At 46.0% G+C, this 21263-nt stretch overlaps 1 protein-coding gene across 1 annotated transcript in view; it reads right to left on the bottom strand.

Annotated features, from left to right (window-relative positions):
* LOC107115158 (epididymal secretory protein 4-like) overlaps positions 1-10380 on the bottom strand; it is a 22717-nt gene extending 12337 nt beyond the window's left edge. The window contains exons 1-2 of the mRNA XM_015416783.1: positions 10276-10380; positions 6465-6592 (exon numbers count right to left, since the gene is read on the bottom strand). Coding sequence (XP_015272269.1) covers positions 6465-6592; positions 10276-10380 — 233 coding nt within the window. The remainder of the gene's footprint in view (positions 1-6464; positions 6593-10275) is intronic.
* Positions 10381-21263: the final 10883 nt, after the last annotated feature.

Here is a 21263-nt window from a genome sequence, read left to right as displayed (position 1 = left end):
CCAGGACAGTACAGCTTGCATTTCTCATTAGTGAAAGGGAGCAAGAGTCCAACAACACCTTAAAGAAAAGACTAACAAAATTTGTGACAGGGCATGAGCTTTCATGAATCACTGCTCACTTATTCATATACAGCTGGAATGTGAGTCCATCTCTCCTTATATCGTGGAGAGTGAAATGATTTCAGATGCCAAATGACAATAGCGCAGACGGGGGAGAAGAGAGTTAGGAAAGGGCGGGCTGGGAAAAGAAAGTTTGCAAGGGACTACACTTGATTGGGAAGGCTTGGGCCCAATGAAGTAAGGTTCCAGGAGGAGCCTAGATATCCCCTGGGTTGCCATTTTTGCCTTAGCTCAAGGAGGATGGCTCCAGAGCAAGCGAATTTGTGCAGCAGCCAAATCGCTGGCTCACAACTTTAATGGCAGTAGCTCACAAAGTAGAAATTTTGCTCACAAAACTCCACAGCTTAGAGGGAACATTGGTGGTGGGCCCCCTGAGAAAAACATGGGGCCCCTGAGCAAAAAGTTGTTAGCTATGGGCCTGGTCTTTAGGCCTCCAGTCACCATCCTAAACTCATGGAACCATCCATTGAGTTGCAGCTGCATCTGTTCCGATCCCTCAAGCAGAGATTCTCACCTGCAGGATCAACAGCAGACATTCTTGGAATTACAATACCCACCTGATGAAGTAAGGAAACAGATCAACAAAGCCAGAGTGGTACCAAGGGATAACCTGCTACAAGACTGGCCTAAACAAAACAACAACAGAACACCACTGGGGAGGGTCACATACAGTTCTCAGCTCAATGCATCAACAACAATCTACAGTTTTCAGGAGGCAAACCTTTTCTTGCCCACAGTCTTCTAATCATGAACAACTTCTCACCCACTGCAATACCCTTCCAAACATGGACACGGACTCTGGGCCCAGGGCCTCCCGCAAACCAAGATGCCAGCTCTGTGCCCATAATCCACTCTGACAACAGATTAACCAGACTTAAAAACCCCGCTTCATTCAATTGTTCATTTAGGAACATTATATATGCCATCAGCAACGTCCTTCCTCTCCACATTGGGCAAACAGGTCAGTCCCTACTCAGAACGGAAGTAAATTTGACATTCAAAAACACCATTCTCAAAAACCAGAGGGAGTACATTTTACCCTTTTAGGTCATTCCATTGCCGACCCAAGGGTGCAGTCACACGTGACAAATAAAATGGGGGAGGAGCGAGGCTATATCCTCCAGAGGAATTTGACCCACAGTTGCAAGATCACACCTCCCTTTGAAGCTGCAGGTGCAGCCCATCAGTGTGTGTTCAGACGCAACTGCAGGTGAGTCATTTTTGGGTGCTGTTTGTTTCCCATGCGTTTAAACAAGGAATTGATGAACCGCACCCTGAGGGCTCCCTATGGAGTTTGCGATGATGCGCATACTGCGAAGGAGGGGAAAACAATGGCACAGAGTCGGGATGGCCTGATCAGACCATCCTGGTGGTATGAGAGTGCTCTGGAGCGATCAGACAGGGGAAAGTGTGGCCCATCCCAACCCGTTTACTACCGGATTTTCCCCAGTGTCTTTTAACTCTGCTTCTGCAGTGGAGCAGAACAGGTTGCCGATGGCTGCAGGATGCTTCCCAGATGTTGTCTCATCGCTCCCTTTAACTCCACCCAGCATTTGCGCCTATGTTGGGTCTAATTATGTGTACGATCACAGCCCAAGATTGTCGATCTTCCAAAAGAAAATGAAAGGGCAATTTAAATTCAAGATTGCTGAATTTGCTGAATTCATGAGTTCAGAATAATGAATCCTCCAGGGCTGAACAGGGAAATAGGATTCTTATCTCACTACAGATCCTAATTTTCTGCCCCCAAGCATTTCTTCTCTGCTCTAATCAAGCTGATCCCACGATGCATTGTACTTTTGCATCCTTGAAAACATCCCACTAGGGATGTGCATTCAGTTCGGATGAAACGGGGGGGGGGGAATAATGCCTATTTGGCATTATTTCGGTCTGCCTAAAGTCGAATCAGATTCCCTAATCTGATTTGGCTGGCTGAACAAGGATTCCCTGAATGGATGCCATATATTCAGCATCTATTCGGGGAAGTCCTTTGCTGGACACCTTCCAGGGCCTTGAATGGCTGGTCCGCCTCGGCAGGCAGGCCAGGGAAGGTGGGGGGGCTCTTTCCAGGCGTTCCCTGGCTTGCCGCTTTGGTGGGCGAGCCAGGGAAGGCACGGGGAGACATTTAAATGCCCCCCCAATCCTTCCAGGAAAGGCTAGGGGGGCACTCTACAGGCCTTTCCTGGCCTACCCACTTCAGTGGCGGGCCAGGGAAGGCAGGAAGGGCTAGCTTGGAGGGCAGCGGGTTCCATTCACTGAAGGGAAGGCAAACTTTAAACCTCCAGTCACGCCACAGAGACAGCACGCTCCCTTCACTGCAGGGAGCCTGGGCAAGCCTGCCCTTGGAGGGAAGGCAGTTTAAACTGCCACCCCTTGGCTTGCCCGGATGCCCAATGGCTGCGGGGCACCCAGGCAAGCCTGCCCTTGGAGGGAAGGCAATTTAAACTGCCTTCCCTTGGCTTGCCCAGGTGTCCCATGGCTGCAGGGTACCCGGGCAAGCTGGCCCTTGGAGGGAAGACAGTTTAAAACCATTATCATAGTTCTCGAAGCTAGGACTTCTTGCACTGTCCTTCAACACTAGGGTTGCCAGCTTTGGGTTGGGTTGGGAAATACCTGGAGATCCGGGGGATGGAGCCTGGAGAGGGTGGGGTTTGGGGAGGGGAAGGAGCTCGGCAAGGTACAGTGCCATAGAGTCTGCATTCCAAGGTGGCCATTTTCGCCAGGGGAGCTGGTTTCTGTAACCTGGAGAGCGGTTGTAATAGCAGGAGAACTCCAGGCCACAACTGGAGGTTGGAAGCCCTATTCAACACATGCTCAAGATGGGAGTCTCTAGATAACTCCATCTTTCATAGTGTGTGCCCATCCAAGACAGATGAGCAAGGAGAAGAGCAAAACAGCGACTTCCTCATGTCCTGAGAATATATAAACTCCCCCTGGAAGTACCTCCTCCTCTGGGGTCAGTCATGATCTTTCGGCCCCAAAGGAAGAAAACGCTCTCTAGCCTTTTGGCTTTGCAGTTCTCTGTTCTTTAGGAGTGATATTCCAGCAAAGTGTCAGATAGTAAACCTTTTGTTTCACTTGGGCCAGGTCCATCTGCATAACTAATAATAATAATAATATTTATTGCATTAGCAAAAAAGCCATAGCAACTGTACAGGATAAAATAAAATAAATTAAAAACAACAACACACACTTAAAAGGTCGACAGTTATCAGCAGTAAACTAATTAAACTCAGGGAGATTTGTTTTCTTAATCACCGCAGCTAGAAAGGAAGCCACTATAGCCGTGGTTTGATTGTCAGGGAAGTTATCAGACAATAGCACTGAAACTACCCAAAGGAAGGAGGGGAAGCTTTTCTTTTCTCATAACGGGTCTGCATAACTAAGCACAGACGTGTTCAGAGCTTGGAGTCTAATAACTCATTGTCAGTATCTCTCCTTTTTGCTAGCTACAAACATTTGTAGCCAGGTTCCAGTTCATAGGCGGAGTGCAGTCACCGTTTTTGGAATATTGATATGGTTCCTCGAGTGGAAGGTATTTCCCCACACACACTTTCACTATATTTGTATAGTTGTTACAAAAAATACACTTGTTTCCAGACTGCAGGGGGGGGGTTAGAAAAAGTCTCTAGCTGCTTTGTTTGCAGAGTTATAAAGAGAAATGTGTGGACAATACCTTTCCTCTTACCAAGGGTGTAGACTTTCCAATTTCCCGGGGGGGGGGGTGACTGGGGCTGGGCCAGAGGCATTGCTGTGCTAGGAGCAAGGGTGGCTCCCGGGGGAGGCTGAGCACTTTCCTGAAAATTTTGGTGGGGGCTGAAGCCCCGCCGCCCCCACGAAGATTACGCCTATGCCTCTTACAACTCTGCAACAAAAAGAGCTAGAGACTTTTTTTAAAAAAAATGCAATTTGGGAACTAGTAGACTGTTGTCTCCTGCCAACCTAGCAGTTCGAAAGCAAGAAATTGCAAGTAGATAAATAGGTACCACTTCGGTGGGAAGGTAACAGCGTTCCGTGCACCTTGGTGTTTAGTCATGCCAGCCACATGACCACGGAAACGTCTTCGGACAGCGCTGGCTCTTCGGCTTTGAAATGGAGATGAGCACCGCAACCCTAGAGTCGGATTCGACTGGCTTTCGAGCAAGGGAACCTTTACCTTTAGACTGTTGTTGTGACGACCCCTTAACTGGGGAGGTCTGGTTTCTCTTTAAAAGTGTTCTTTATGTTTTATTTTACTATGTATATCCGGCTGCCACCAGGAAATTTAAGGTTTTCCAAACCTTTATACTATATTATTTCTATCACTGGGTAGGTAGGTCGGGTTAAGAGCTTTCGAGGTACTAATGTGGTCCTGGGAAGTATTTCTTTCAGTGCTGGTATCTTAATAAAAGTAGATTTATTGATATAATTTGTAAATAACAGGATAGTACTCTGTATCTAGGAATGGGTAAATACTGAACAATTCCAACTGGTTTTTCACAACTTTTCTCTCACACTGTAAGGGATTTTGGCATGTAACTTTGTAACACTTTTTCAGAGCTGGTATCTTAATAAAAGTAGATTTATTGATATAATTTGTAAATAACAGGATAGTACTCTGTATCTAGGAATGGGTAAATACTGAACAATTCCAACTGATTTTTCACACACTTTTCTCTCACATTGTCAGGGATTTTGGCATGTAACTTTGTAACACTTTTTCCCTTAGGCCATATATGTTTACTGTTTCTTTTTATCCTGTCACTCAGACTTTTTATTTTTCTCTTTAACTTTACTTTCTTCTTTCATATACATTCAACTCTTCTTCATACACAGAACTAATTCCTATATCATCCACAAGACAGCTTCTCTCTCCAACTTCAGAACTAACTCACTAACTGTTTTTCTGTCCTCATCAACTGTCACCCTTCAGCTGTCAAAACCTCAAACTGTCACTCCTGATAGACATACATATATCCACACAGCATCACTTCCAAAACCCCTCCCCCTCTCTGTCACTCACCAATCACACCCCTTGTCTGTTTCAGCCACTCTAGACTATCACGCAGCCATGCAACCAAACTTTTAAAGACACACACACAAATAAAACAAGGAATCGTTACAGTCATTGACTGTTATAACAGTTATAACTTTATAACTGTATAGGGATATAACTATTACTGATATTTTTTTAAAGCCCATATGTAAGGAAGGATGGCTGCCGCAGGGACCATTACACAAAAATAGCACCAATGTGGGCAGGGTATTAAAAACAAATGTGCATCATCCCATTTATATACAGCCAAGGAAGCTTTGACTGCAGTCTTTCCAAAAACATCACATCAAAACCAGTCTTCAGAAAGATCACAGCAAAACAGGAGGAGAAGGAGAAGCAGAGGTTTTATACCCTGCCCTTCAGTAATCAAAGGAATCTCAGAGTGGTTTATTATTTATTTATTTATTTATTTATTTAATTCAATTTATATCCCACCCTCCCTGCCAGGCAGGCTCAGGGTGGCTTACAAGTTAAAATACATTAAAATCAATCACCTTTCCTTCCTCTCCCCACAAAAGGCACTCTATGAAGTCGGTGGGGCTGAGGGAGCTTCGAGAGAACTGCTCTTGAGAGAGCTGTGACTGACCTAAGGTCACCCAGGTGGCTTCAAGTGGAGGAGTGGAGAATCAAACCCGGTTCTCCCAGATTAGAGTCTGCCGCTTTTAACAACTACAGCACCCTGACTCTCAGAAAAGAATGAATAGAGGATGATACGTTATGAGTACCAAATATGACCAAATATTGGCCGAAGGTTCCCAAGTCAAGAATATTTACTATAAAAATGTAAAAGGAGAATAGTTTGAGTACCAAATTTAGTTCAGCTCTGTTGGCAACATCCTTACTTCTTCATTTAATTGTGGATTGCAACCCTCGCAAAACAGTGTTGGTTGGTTTGCCCTTTGGTGTAGAGAGCCAGTTTGGTGTAGTGGTTAAGTGTTTGCCCTTTGGTTTGCCCTTTGGTGTAGAGAGCCAGTTTGGTGTAGTAGTTAAGTGTGCGGACTCTAATCTGGGAGAACCGGGTTTGATTCCCCACTCCTCCCCTTGCACCTGCTGATGTGACCTTGGGTCAGTCACAAGCTCTGGCACAGCTGTCCTTGAAAAAGAGCAGTTTGTGTCAGAGTTCTCTCAGCCCCACCCACCTCACAGGGTGTCTGTTGTGGGGAGGGGAAGGGAAAGCAGTTTGTAAGCCGCTCTGAGATTCCAAGTGAAGGGGGGGGTATAAATCCAATCTCTTCTTCTTCTTCTTCTTTATGAACAGATTGCACTTTGCAAAGGAAGCTGATGATCGTCGTAACACACGGGAACTTACTTAATGTAGCGCATCTTGAGAACCAAATCTCCTGCATCAGAAGGCTCCACTACATTATCGATGGGGATTGTGTTCACTGGCTCCCTGTTTTTCAAGACAACTGCAATGGGATACCATATCCCAGCAAGCTAGAAAGAAGAGCTCAATATCAGTTTGTTATTCAAGAAAGCAATCTGATCTCTGATGCAGGCAGGAGCACACTTGGAAGCTGAAATGATCTTGTGGGGAAATGATCACAGGGGCCCTGGGCATGCTTTTGGTCAAGTCATGATGGTGAGGAGGCAGGGTGCCTACAAATCCCCCTCCCCTATCTGTTCTGAAGCTGAGCAAAGCCCCTTTCTCAGGAGGCTAGAGGACACTGCAACAGGCTAAAGTGACTCTGAGGACAACCAGCCTAATACCCCCTTCCTGATCTCTCCTAGTATCCTCCAGTAAAGACTGGATCCTGGGTCCTCATGATCTCCAAAGTGTGAGCCCTCTGGCTTCCTGCCATGGCCACCCTCTCTATCCCCAGAGGTGCAAATTTTGAAACCCCCCACAATCTGTGCCTTGGCCCCCACATGCCAGGCCTGCTTGCCCTCTTACATGCTCTTCACCACCACTGATCTTGGGAGCTGAGATTCAATTAACACGTCTGACTTGAGAGTGGAATATGGCAGCCAACATGGAGGCCGAGCAAGGCTAAGGAGGCACCAGCAATGGACTGAGCATGGAGGGAAAGGGAAACGGGATCAGGCGACTACCTTGGGGCACAGAGGCTAAGGAAGAGACAGCCTTCCAGGGCAGGGACCCACCAAGAATTTAACCTCAGCAGCCATTTCTTCTGGTGCATCAGAGAGAGAGTGACACACACACAGTGGTTATGAGCCCATCATCCATTGGCTTTATTTAATTATTTAAGACATGTATTAGCCACCTTATAGCAACGCAAGGCACCTCACAATGTAAAGGATAACAAAACAGTTGCTTGGCTAAAAATGGATGTTATTGGCCCCCTACCCACCAGAACTGTCTCCAGAAGTTTCCCATTCACTTGGCCATGAGTTATTTGGAAACATATGATGTAGGATTTGGTAGCAAAATGTGTCTATTTTCTTCTTCCTTCCAGTTTTTCATTTATATCATACTGATCAGGTCATAAGTCATTATAAATGGCAAACTGTTTTGAATGCATTTCATTGGCAGAAAAGAAGCACACTGATGTAAGAAGCAAGCAAACAGAACTGAATAGTTTTTGTCTTGGTGGGTGCTTTTTTCTATATAATACCCATAACCAGGGGACATTTCGTAGAAAAAGAGCTTCAGAAGCTCATTAGCATAACTCATTAGCGTAACTTATTTGCATATGCCACATCCCCTGACATCACTGGAAGTGTGTCAGAAGGCAACACCCACCGCTCAGGCTCGGCTAAGGAAGAGACAGCCTTCCAGGGCAGGGACCCACCAAGAATTTAACCTCAGCAGCCATTTCTTCTGGTGCATCAGAGAGAGAGTGACACACACACAGTGGTTATGAGCCCATCATCCATTGGCTTTATTTAATTATTTAAGACATGTATTAGCCACCTTATAGCAACGCAAGGCACCTCACAATGTAAAGGATAACAAAACAGTTGCTTGGCTAAAAATGGATGTTATTGGCCCCCTACCCACCAGAACTGTCTCCAGAAGTTTCCCATTCACTTGGCCATGAGTTATTTGGAAACATATGATGTAGGATTTGGTAGCAAAATGTGTCTATTTTCTTCTTCCTTCCAGTTTTTCATTTATATCATACTGATCAGGTCATAAGTCATTATAAATGGCAAACTGTTTTGAATGCATTTCATTGGCAGAAAAGAAGCACACTGATGTAAGAAGCAAGCAAACAGAACTGAATAGTTTTTGTCTTGGTGGGTGCTTTTTTCTATATAATACCCATAACCAGGGGACATTTCGTAGAAAAAGAGCTTCAGAAGCTCATTAGCATAACTCATTAGCGTAACTTATTTGCATATGCCACATCCCCTGACATCACTGGAAGTGTGTCAGAAGGCAACACCCACCGCTCAGGCTCCACTGGACTGTTTTGGATTGCTAGCTATTGGGGGGGGGGCATGCAGATCTGTTCTCGCAAAGGAGGGAGAGCTTGTACCTGAATAAAACTTGACCTTAAAGGTGCCACTGGACTGTTTTGGACCGGGGGGATGGGGGGAGCTCTGCAACTTACCTGGCTGCTTCTTGCTCTGACTGAGGGCTGCTGGGAGCAGGGGGTAGGGCTTGTTGCATGTGCCCACCCCCTGGGCTCTTTCCTGCTGGAGCTCCGCTCCTGTGCGCTCCAGCAGGAAATGACCCCTGCCCATAACCATGGCCCTACTGACAGCACAGCCTAGCTGATTTTGCCATCATCAGAAGCTAAGGAGGGCTGTTCCTGGTTAGTATTTGGATAGGAGACCACCAAAGTCCAGGGTTGCTACGTAGAGACAGGCAATGGCAAACCACCTGTTCATCTTGTCCTTCAAAACTCTACAAGGTCACCATCAGGTGCCTGCAACTTGATGGCACTTTCACTTTACTTTGCCACTTCATCACCTGTTGGAAACAATCAGTTTCAACGTGGACTAGAATGCAGGTAGTTGTAGATTTTCTGGGCTGTATGGCTGTGGTCTTGACATTGTAGTACCTTGACACTGTAGTATCTTGACATTGTAGTACCTGACATTTCACCAGCAGCTGTGACTGGCATCCTCAGAGGTATGACACAGAAAGATGGATTAATCTCTGTGTCAATGTGAGAAGAAAAATGGTAGGCAGGTAATTTATATCTATTCTGGAAGGTGAGGTGGGGATGAGTTATTATCTTGTAGGAGTTTCCCAGGCTGTGACATGCTAATGGAGGAGCTTTCCTGAGGAGGTTCTTTTGCATATGGATTGGCTGTTGAAATTCTAATCTTACCTGTAGTGCTGTTGTAAGGCATAGAGCATTTTGTGTTTTTCAGGACAGGAAACCATGCCCTGTTTATTTTTAAACTCTCTTCTTTCCTGTTGAAATTGTGTTTATGTTTATGAATTTCAATAGCTTCCCTGTGTAATCTGACATGGTAATTGAATGTGATGTCTAGCATTTCAGTGTCTTGGAATAAGATACTGTGTCCTGTTTGAGTCAGGCTACGTTCAGCCACTGCTGATTTTTCAGGTTGGCCAAGTCTGCAGTACCTTTCATATTCTTTTATTCTTGTTTGGATACTATGTTGCGGGGTCCCGATGTAAGCCTGTCCACAACTGCTGGGTATGTAGGGCTGCCAAGCATAGCGTCACATCCTGGCGACGGCGGCGCAATGCGTATCGCTGTCCCCCGCGGCAGGGATCCTGTGAAGACGTGCGGATCCCCTGCCGCGGCTTGGCAGCCCTAAGGGTATGCTATACTCCTGCAGAAGTGAGGAAGTCTCTTCTGTCTTTTGCCAATTGTAGCAATGTGGATAGTTTAACATTACCTTTCTTGGTTCTTCTTTTCTATTATTACAGTGATAACACCTGTCTCTTGAATTGCCCTGCTTTATAACTCTCACTCCTCCCCTAAGCCATTGTCTGATTGTCCACAAAGACATATTTCTGCCAGTTGGTTGGTATGTCTGAACATAACACATTTACCATGAGAAATCTAACAGTACTTAGGGAGCCCCCAGGACACTTGTTTTGGTTGCCACAGACCAAAATAGCTGTCCCCACGAAGACAGGCAAGAGCTGGGTAAGCTGAAGCCTCCTGCTGGGATTCTTACATTAGCATCCTGAGGTTTCTTAAACCCTTATTTAGAGACCATTTGGTGCTTACCTTATGGACATCAAAGTCTGGATATACAGGAACATCGGTAACGTCAGCTCTTGCATGGAGCAGATAGATGGATGCCAACAGGATGATCAACAGTGTTGTTTTCATCCTCGCAATGGTCCTCCCTTCACACCAGTTGGGAGTCAATGCTTTCATTGGGCTCTTTAATTCTGCCTTGCTTTAGATCCTTCCTTTTGTAGTCCCGCGTTCATCACCTGATCAAATACACCCCATCCCCAGGAATTAGTTATGTAAAATGATAACATTTAGATAACAAGGTTATTTTCCAAAATAATGGTTTCTGCACACTCTGGAAACAATTTATTATTTATCTATTATTAATTTGATTTTTTTACCCCGCCCTCCCTGCCAAGGCAGGCTATGGGTGGCTTACATAGGAAACAATAAATAAGACAACAATACAAATATCAATACAAAATACATGATAGAGTGTTAAAACCATTAACACAACAATGGTGATATGGCTGTGGTAAAGTGCATATAGAGACATACATTCGGCGGTACAGCCACTCTCGGCAGGCTCAGGCTGGCAATAAAATTGGCACAGGGCATAGATGATGAAATGCTGCTCCTCACCTAAATGCCTGGTGGAACAGCTCTGTTTCCGCAGCCCTGCAGAACTGTGAAAGGTCCCGCAGGGCCCTGATCTCATTCGGGAGCTCATTCCAGTAAGTTGGAGCTGCTACAGAAAACGCCTTGGTCCTGGTCGATACCAGCCTGGAGTCCTTAGGGCGGGGGGGGGGGGGAGAGAAAATACACCCCATCTGCAGGAATTAGTTATGCAAAATGATAACATTTAGATAACAAGGTTATTTTCCGAAGTAATGGTTTCTGCACACTCTGGATACAAGAGAACATTCTGAACTTTAGAACTCTCAGGATACAACTTGTTAGGAGATATGCCCACAGATGGTTCATGATGGGACTCTGGCAGACCCTTGGATGGTGGGTCAGTGATGAGAAGCTGCAGAGAGCCCTTTGGTTGTGGGAAGAAGGATACACAGACACAGGACATTCTGCACAATCAAAGCATCCAAGTGATGTCAAATATAAAGACGTAAACCGCATTGCTAGTTCAAGTTGATAGCTGGAGAAAGCCAACTAAATTTTATTTATAACATCTAAATTAGGGGCAGCTGAAGGTTTTTAGGAGCACCTAGGTAAGGGGCGTTCAATGGAACATCCATTATTTATTTATTTATTTATTTATTCGTTCAACTTTATATCCCGCTCGAATCCCTTGTCTAGGGGTCTCTGAGCGGCTTACACGTCGGTGCTAGTCACCATTTTATTGTCTTCTAACTAGGGGCACATGTGTTGTGGGGTGGGGTAGCCTACCGGCACCCCTATGGTGGTGGCTGGTGTTGTTCCTTTGTTGGTCTGCTCTGGCAAATCGTTCTTTCTGGTGCTCGGGCTGCTCTTCCTGGCGGGGTTTCTTCCTGGTGGGTTGCTCTTCCCGGCGCTTGGCGGAACTCTCTCAAGGCACGTGACTCCGCCTTCTTCTCGCCTCAGCTATGTCCTTTCCGGCTCCGCTGGGCTTAGCGTCTGACGTCGTCGCGTGCCCGTTTCCTTTACAGCCTGCCTGCCCCCCATGGTAGGTAGCATTCCCCATATTTGTGGTTCTGTTTCTTCACTCAGTCACAGTCCCCCCCCTTCAAAGAGCCAGTTCCTTTTTCAGCCCTTCAGAACTTTCAGTACACTGCAGGGGGAGTACAGTGCAGCTATCTTGGGCTGCTGGATCTCAAGGGTGGGAGGGAGTCACTGGAACATTCCAGAGGCCTCTGGGTCAGTTTGAAGGGTTCTTCTTTTCTGATCCAGAGGAGTCAGCACAGTGCAATTCTCTTGTTCTCTGCTGTCTATAGACACATCTAGTAGGAACTGAAGCTTCTCCATTTGGGCAGGAGGCTGTGAGTCCTGGCTGGTGCTTAAACATGGCAGCCTCTGACACTGACCATGCTCACTTTTTGACAGCATGTGTACGTTGGCACTTAGGCTGGTATAACGCACTGTGGGAACATGGCCAAACTAGAAAGGCCTCCCATTCACATAGCTGTCATCTCTACTACAGTTGCACAAAAGTTGATATGAAATGTGCCACTCAGCTACTTGGGAGAATTCAGAGTTTGCTGTTACCTATGTCACAGTAAGTCAAGGAAATGTTGGTAGATCTTGCGTCCATCCCTTTAGATGACTTAAGGACACTGCTTACTAACTTGTGTGTCGCCATCCACCAGTGCGTTGCGAAGCCTGCAGAAGTGGCTTGTGGGCTCTTGGAGACTCATGGCAGCCATTCCCTTCCCCTCCTTGCTTGGTGGCCAGCTGAATTCATGCTGAACCTCTGAGGTGGAGGAGGCAGGGCCTAGCCAGCCAGCCAGCCAACCAGCAGTCCTTGGTGGACTATGCAGCAGCTGCTGTTGCGCCTGGAAAGTAGCACACATACATTGTTGCCCCGCACAGCAGCAGTAGCCTGTTCTGTGCTCTTCCAGTCAGGGTTCCCTTTCTTCAACCACTTTCCACTCTTTCCTTTTATACTAATGCCACCTAATGCCTTTGTGAACTGTGCAATAAATGGCCAAAGGAATGGCCTTCCCTAGGAACGTTTCTGGTGCTGCAGCTCCTGCCTGCTTCACATGTGTCCTTTGTTGCTCTGCTGTTTCCTCCAGCAGCAGCTCCCAGGCTTTGTGTATATGTGAGGGTACTTGTGTACCTGTCAGTGGTGTAGGAGAGTTATGGCCAATTGTGCTGAGATTATTATGCTTTGGTAGCTCCCAGTGAGGAAACATCAGGAGCAGGCTACTCTTGACTCCCTTGTCTCTGATTGCTGATGATAGACATCTTCTGCCCCCCTCCCTTCAGTCTTCCGCAAGGGCCAGGGCAGATTGGGGGCTATGGGGATCTGCCTGGTGCCTATCCAGGAGGATAATCGGCACTTAGCCGCTGTTAGACATGAAGTTTATACCCCATTTCATTTTTAAAAATAACCAAGTCTGTCCTGTTGATTCATGAGCCACCAATTAGCAATGTGAGCTTTTTAAAATTCTCATTTTGTGGGCTGAGGTTTGTGATCACTAGAGGAATAGAACTGTCTTCTATCTTCTGTCAAAGGACCTTAAAGCCAAAGTCCTGTTTAAGGGGCAGTTTGGGCAAGAGAATTTTTTTAAAAAGCTGAAGTGTGGATGCTCACACCGCAGGGTATCACTGCTACCAGTCCCCTTACTGCCTAGTCAGCCAGAAACCAAGGGACTAAGCCTCTAGTCCTCCCAGGTCTCAGAACAAGAAACTCAGCCCTGTAAGGTAGAACACTCACAAGGTGAGTTCCAGAAGACAGTTACTCTGGTAGCTCTAGCCAATAAGGACTAAAGTACTAGATTCAGACTGAAGACCCCAAACCCAAGAAGACCACAGAATATAAGTAACATAGGCTGCGCGGTCACGCATACTAAATAATCCACAAAGGTTTAAGTAAATATGACCCACCCATAATCCAGAAGTGTCCCAGATTAGATGTAATCCAGACAAAGGTCAAAACTAGGATGAAAGCTCTTTCCTCTATGCTCAACAACCCACATTGGCTTGATTTTAGTTAACAAATCAAATTTATAGCATATGATGTAACTTAACAAATCAGGTATATTGTGAGTGTGCCAATTAGACCAGTCAATCAGGTGAGTTTGCCAATTAGACCAGATGTTCTGCAGCTCCATCAAGTTCAATTAAGCAAACACCTTCTTCACCCATGCGCTTGGGCACAAACAGGCACCTCCTAGATTCTTGCGGCCTTCTGAGGCCTTGAAACTGCCAGGCCAGTAGTCTGACCAGTACCTGGGTTGCCTCCCATCTTCCTTATCTGACTCTTTGAAGCCACAAATGGCTTGACCGATGTTCTCAGACAGAGAAACTTCCATGATTTGTAGCTAGGCCTCAGCTTGAACCATGGTGTTAATTTAGCAAGAAACTGTTTAAAGGGATGGATTTCTTGACACTTTCCTCTTATATGATGCTATATTAATTTTCAAGCCAAGAAGGATCTCTCAGATGTGCTTGTTGGAGTTAGAGTTGCCAGGTGAGGCCAAAAAGAGGGCAGGAGACTTACCAGGAGGCTCCAGGAGATAGAACTCTGAAGCGAGCTCCGAGTGAACTGCCGTTGCATTTAAAATCACCACATTCCTTTTAAACACTCTCCTCTTGTTGTAAATAATGGAGGATGGGGGCATTTTCTTTTGGGGCTCATAGAATTGGACCCCCTGCTCCAATCTTTTTGAAACTTGGAGGGGGGATTGAGGAGAGGCACCAGCAGCTATGCTGCAAATTTAGTGCCTCTACCTCAAAAAACAGCCCCCCCTAAGCCCCACATAGCCCTGGATCGATTCTCCATTATAGCCTATGGGGACCTTTGACAATAATTGTCCCCTTAGGCTATAACGGAGCAGGGGGAAAATGTTATTTTTGCAGACCCCCTATTATTTATTTATTTATTTATTTATTTATTTGTTAAATTTATATCCCGCCCTCCCCCGTAGGGCTCAGGGCGGCTTACATAGCAAAACTTGCTCATAAAACATCGAATACTATAATACAATTTAAAACCATAATATACAATTTTAAAACCAACAGATAATAAAGTGCTCAGACTACACAGCAACTACAACATCAGAGAGGGCCCCACATATCAAACATCCCTTCGTAGGCATAGTATAGAAGGTGTAAATCAGATGTTCCACCAATGTTCCTCCTAGTCTCCTAGGGCCCTCACCCCCCCACATTGATGGTATACAGCGGGGGGGGGCAGCGGCGGCGGCCCCTAATCGAAAGCCTGGTGGAAGAGCTCCGTCTTACAGGCCCTGCGGAATTGCACCAGATATTATGCTTTTCAGTATGATTTGTAAGATGCCTTGAGTCACAGTAAAAGTAGGATATAAATATTTGAATAAATAAGTAGTTTGGGCAGGATATAAACATTTAAGCAACTTCCTGCTTGTTAGGTTAGACAGTGTTCTGACAATGATTGTTCCACCTCCATTATACTTGACCTGTAAATTTGTCATAATTCACTAAAAAGAAGAGGAGGAGGAGGAGGAGATTGGATTTGTACCCCACCCTTATCTACCCAAAAGAGTCTCAGAGCGGCTTACAAACTCCTTTCCCTTCCCCTCCCCACAGCAGACACCCTGTGAGGTAGGTGGGGCTAAGAGAGCTCTGAGAGAACTGCTCTTTCAAGGACAGCTCTGACAGAACTATGGCTTGCCGAAGGTCATCCAGCAGGTAGACTGCAAGACACACACACACCCAAGTGCTGGTATTTTTCTAAGGCTCAGTGCAGGGCGACAGTTCAAGGCCTGGTCTATCAATATAGTGGACTGAGTTAGACCTGTTCTCTGGGGGCCTTGTCTACCCCCATAGGAAACAATGTTTTCTGTAATGAAATTTGACTTGATTCTGTTTTCTCTTATAATGTTTAAATTATTGTGAAAATATAGTTTAAAAGACTTCATTCTGAGATTCTTACAAGGTTATGGAAATAGTCTTCTAAGAAACTAGTTTATGTGATAGTCAAATGTAAACTCACTCACAACTTTAATGCTACATACTCACCATAAAATAGCGTTTAGAACTTAGGACAATGTGTAATCTTTCCACGGCAAATGTGCAAAGGTTCTTAGACAAATTAATCCCTGCAGATTCCCTGAAACTGATGAAGAGGTTCCCTTAAGAGGAGAAAGTCTGGAAGCTAGAAAACTGTTGGCTCCAACAGTGACTTACACAGCTGTGCAATAAGCCATCCCTTCCAAGAAACAGTACGCAACCTACTCTAGAAGTAGCTGCTGTGGATTTGGCTGCTGGGCAGGAATAAGAGCCAAAATACACAATATACCCAACATGTGCCAGTCGTGTTTCCTCAGCCCAACTTGCAATATATCAGGGGAACTCACCTTAAATAGCATTCATTCACGCAGCATGGCAAGGGGGAGAAGGAGCTTCCAGTTTTCCTCCCACCCCACTTTTGCCAGTGCAAACTGCAGCAGGGGTCTTTTCCTCCCTTTTCTCTCATTCAGGACATGTGGAGCCAGAGAAATAGGGAGGGGAGCATGCATATCTAAGAAAATCAAAGGTGTCAATAATGTTACCAACATTTCTCACTTTCGTGGGGAAGGACCATGCATATCTAAATCCCTGAGGCACACAGGGTTATCCACAAAACTTACTGAATAGATGAAGAATGTTGCTGCCCGCTGCTGTAACATGAAAATGCAGTAATTGCCATAATCTACCTCCACCATGCATATGGTGCTCAGACCCTCTATAAGGAGTACGCTGGGGGGGGGGTATTCCGTGTTTTTTCCCCTGGATTCAGGTATAATAAAGCCATTTTTTTTTCAGTATTCCTTTATATACCCCAAAAGCAATACTGTTATTATATTGCTATCCAAAATATTCAGTATTCCCAAATATTTTCGACTCCATTATATCCTATGGGGCCATTGTAGTCAATGGCAAAATTCTTCTCAGGAGTATTTCCTGGGATGGGGGGGGAAGGGGTTTGAGGTGGAGGCACAAAATTTGTACTGTAGCTGCAGGAGCCTCTCCCCAAAAGAACCCCCAAGTTTGGAAAAGATTGGACCCGGGGGGTCCAATTCTAGGGGCATCCGAAGAGGGTGCCCCCAATCCTCCATTGTTTCCTCTGGAAGGGGAATGGGGCAGGCAGGTGGGCTTTTTTCTTTTTTTTTTGGTTTTTTCAGTTCAGCTTTACCAAATGCATACCCCTACACCCTACATTTTAAAAAAGAACAAAACAGCCATTACACCTGGAGATCTCCTCATACAACAACAGAAAAGGCTTAACTAAGCAACACCAACTGAGTGGTGGCAGGGATACAATGACTCAGGTGGGCAGCGGGCACCAAACGGGTCACCTGGCCATGTCTCTCACACTGGTGCTGCCTATGTCAGTTGCATGCATACTGTCCAAGTGAATTGGGCAGGTACTGGTTAAATGACTGGTGGAGGGTACCTCAGCACATGTCACTCAAATGGTTGCTGGCTGAATGACTGGGCTGTGCACAAGCTACAGTCACACCAGGTAAGCGGCTCAGGGAGTGTTGTGCAAGTCTGTCACATGAATACCATCTGAGTGACTTGCAGAGGGCACTGAGTCTGTCACTCAAGCACACACTGACCAAATGACTTAAGGGGTAGTGCTCAAGAAAAAGAGTTGTGCATCTACCAGCCAAGTGACTAGGGAGGGTGTCTACAGGAGTAACTCACAGACATGCTGACTGATCAACTTGAGGGGTGCTGCTTGGATGCCTCGCACACCCACAAACTGAGTCACATGGGCTGGGCAACAGTGAGAGAGGAGCAGTGCCTGGTTGGCAAGCATTAGAGTGGGTTGTGGGTACCAGCCTAGGGCAAAGCTGCTGTGTGGTTAAAAGCTTTGTCACCAAGAGGTATACTATCAAAAATATACAAAACAATAATTACAGAAGAAAACCAAACTAAACTGAAACATCAAATAATGTGGGAACAATGGCAAGACACAGATTGGTTCACAATATGGTTATGTAAAATTGTTATGTACAAATATAAAAGAATAATTTTTTTAAAAAAAAAGCTTTGTCAGTAGACATATTTCCCATTCCCTGTGGATGATAGCTAAAGTTTTTACATAGTGCCCTGTAATTCACTCTATATAGATGTCCCCTCAAAATCAATATGGAGACTGCAGTTGTTGCAGAATGCCATGGCTCAACTATTATCAGGAGCTAGACGGAGAGTGCATACTGTTGCCCATTCTGCAATCACTCCATTGGCTGCCCATCAGTTTTGTTGTTGTTGGGGTTTTGTTTTTTTGTTTTGCTGCAAGTGACAGCTGATTTATGGTGACCCCATAGGGATTTCAAGGCAAGAGGTGGTTTACCATTGCTTGCCTCTGCATCACAACCCTGGTATTCCTTGGAAGTCTTCCATCCAAATACTAACCAGGACTGGTCCTGCTTAGTTTCCAAGATCTGAGGAAATCAGTTTAGCCTCAATTTAAGGTCTTGGCTATCACATTCAAAGTCAGTACAGTACAGTACAGTAGTTTATTACACTCAAAGACCCATCAGACAGCATACAGAATCAGTTTAAGGTCTTGGCTATCACATTCAAAGTCCTTCATGGCTTTGGTCCCTCATATCTGCAGGACTGCCTTACCCCCTATGGTCCACCACAACAGTTTTGCTAATCTGATCATGGCTTTTTGTAGGTACCAACCAGCAAATGGGCAAAATTAAACACTGACTATACATGCAGATTCTTTGTTGTGACCTCTGCCTTATGGAATGGCCTGCCTGATGAGGTCAAGAAAGCTCCCAGTCTTCTTGCTTTCTGCAAGCTATTGAAAACTGCTTTTCTCCACAGGTAATAGGTCTGTACCGCAACCACACCACAATTGTTTAACATGTCATATAAATATTTATGCTTTGCTTTAGTTCTATTTTCAGATTTCTGGTTGGTTCCAGATTTCTACAATATAAATCCTACTGCGTTGCTTCACTGGCTGTCCCATCCTGGTAATTGTATTTACTTACTCTGTATAATCCGTCTTGAGCCCCAGTGAGAAAGGTGGACTACAAATAACATAAACAAACAAACAAAATGTACTAGAAAACCACTGTATGTCATCTTGCAGGGGAGTCTCTGGAGTGTGGGGATGTGTCATTTTGGGTTGAGAATAAGTTGCAAATAAAGAACTGGGAACTGGGAACCAACTTTAGCCTCTTCTACAGAGATCAGTTCCCCTGGAGAAAATAGCTGATTTAAAAGGTGGGCTTTGTGGCATTGTACCCCACTGAGGTCCCTCTGCTGCCCAGGCTCCACCTACAAATCTCCAGGAATTTCCCAACCTGGATTTAGAACCCTCCTCTTCCATCCCCTGCCAGTGGCCGGGGGAACCTGGCAACCCTAGTCTCTTCTGTTCTTTGCCATAGTTGAAATGAAAACCCCCAGCTAATAGCAGCTAGAGTGGGGTGGATTTGTTGAAAAGGAAAGAATTAGGCCCCTAAAACAATACTGCTCATATTTTTATTTATTCCAGAATTATATTGAAACTCTGCAACTGCTGCTCAGCTAAAAATTCTGTAAAGATATCAGCAAAAAAACAAAAAAATTGCAGATGTCTTTAATGACAAATGGACTACTGAGTAGTTTTTTGCTTTAAACAAGGATAAAGCAGTTTGCCTCATATGTCTTGAGACTGTCTCAGAATTAAGAGTACAATGTTAAAAGGCACTTTGAATCCTGTCACAAGAGCTACTCAATATATCAAGGAGAGGTGTGAGTGAACAAAATGAAGTCTCTTAAAGAAATATTTTTTGCAGCAAAATAGTCTTAGAAAGCACATTGAGGAGAACCTGTTTTCTGTGAGAGCCAGCTATCATATTGCTAAATGTATTGCTGAGAGTGGTAGATCATTTGTTTAAAAGTTCATGGTTAAAGTAATGGAGGAAATGTGCCCTTATAAGGTATCTTGTGTTAGTTCTGTCAGTGTATTTGTATCTACAATCACCAGGTGTGTTGAAGAACTAGGAGAAGAGCTGCATATGTCACTGACTGCCAAGGCAAAAAGTTTTGAATTTTTTCTTTGGCAGTAGATGAGAACAATGTCATTATAGACACTGCTCAACTACTAGTTTTTATCATGGACATAGATTGCAACTTCAGAATTACAGAAGAGTTTGAAAGGCACCAAACTGCAGAAAACATATTCTTGAAGGTGTGCAAATCAGTAGAAAATCTTGGTCTGAGTTCGGATAAATTGAAAAGCATCACAACACGCTTCAAACAGCCCTCGGCCGTTCCGGCCGTTGGGCTGGGGAAGCGCATTTGCCTCCCAGCCGGAAGAGGCAGGGAGCCGTTCTGGCGCCAAAAGCGCCACGCACGGGACTCAGGAGGGGGTGGGGCAGTGAGAGGCTTAAAGCCCGGCCCCGCCTCTCCTCCTCAGCAGTCCCGCGCGGATCGTCGGCGAGGGAGTTCAGCGGTTCGGCTGCATTGCCTGGATTGAGCGGGGACCGCGTGGCTGAGCTCCTCGTCGGGGCGGGACTGAGGAGAGCTCCTGACGGCATGAAGGGAGGCCCTGATGGGACCGATGGTGCGGGCGCCGTTTTGGTCGACCCTCGGACAGTGGCCGCGGCCGCGGAGGCAGATGCGGCAGCTGACGCAGGGCCAGCTGAGCTTTGGAGCCAGATATTTGAGTCGGTATTGGGGGCAGTCCGCACGCCCCCGTGGGCCGGGTCGCGGCACGACTTTGCGCTAAGGGCTGCATCGAAAAAAAAAACTTATTGCAATCTGAGGCCGCAGTCGCGGCTGCGCGCCCCCGGGGGGGTTGTTCATGGCGGATCTGGCCGCGGGAGCAGAGGCGGCAGCTGACGCGGGGCCAGCCAGGCCTTGGAGCCAGTTATTAGAGTTGGTATTGGGGCAGTGCGAGGCTGCGGCGCGGCTGCAAGCCCCCGCGGGGCCGGGTTGCGGCGCAGCTCTGCATTATGGACTGCGTTAAAATGTCTGTTTATTAGGGAAATATGCGGCTCCATGCACGCTGGGCGCCTGGGGGGGTGTCGTTCATGGCGCAACTCTGCACTCTGAGAGGGCAGAATGGGGAGTTCTGCAGGGGTAAGGGGCCCCTGGGCTGCATTTTTTAGATGGGGGGATTCTCAAGTACGGCATTCAGGATTGTGACCCCACTGGTGGACCTCCTGGTGGCGCTGGTGTTTCTGGCCACTGTGTGATACAGGGTGTTGGATTGGATGGGCCTTTGGCCTGATCCAACATTGGCGTCTCTTATGTTCTTATGTTCAATACATAAAGCTGATGCTGAATCTGTCCCTGTAGCCACGGTGCTCCTGGACTGGGTGATATCAGGGACTCATTTACCTGTTCCTCTCCCCCCCCATAGCCAGTCAGAACACAGAGGTTAGTTGCATATGCAGCCTCAT

This window comes from Gekko japonicus, unplaced genomic scaffold (assembly GCF_001447785.1).
Source record: "Gekko japonicus isolate JY-2015 unplaced genomic scaffold, Gekko_japonicus_V1.1 scaffold140, whole genome shotgun sequence".
NCBI classification, from domain to species: Eukaryota; Metazoa; Chordata; class Lepidosauria; order Squamata; family Gekkonidae; genus Gekko; species Gekko japonicus.
This window is presented reverse-complemented; position numbering and strand designations above follow the sequence as displayed.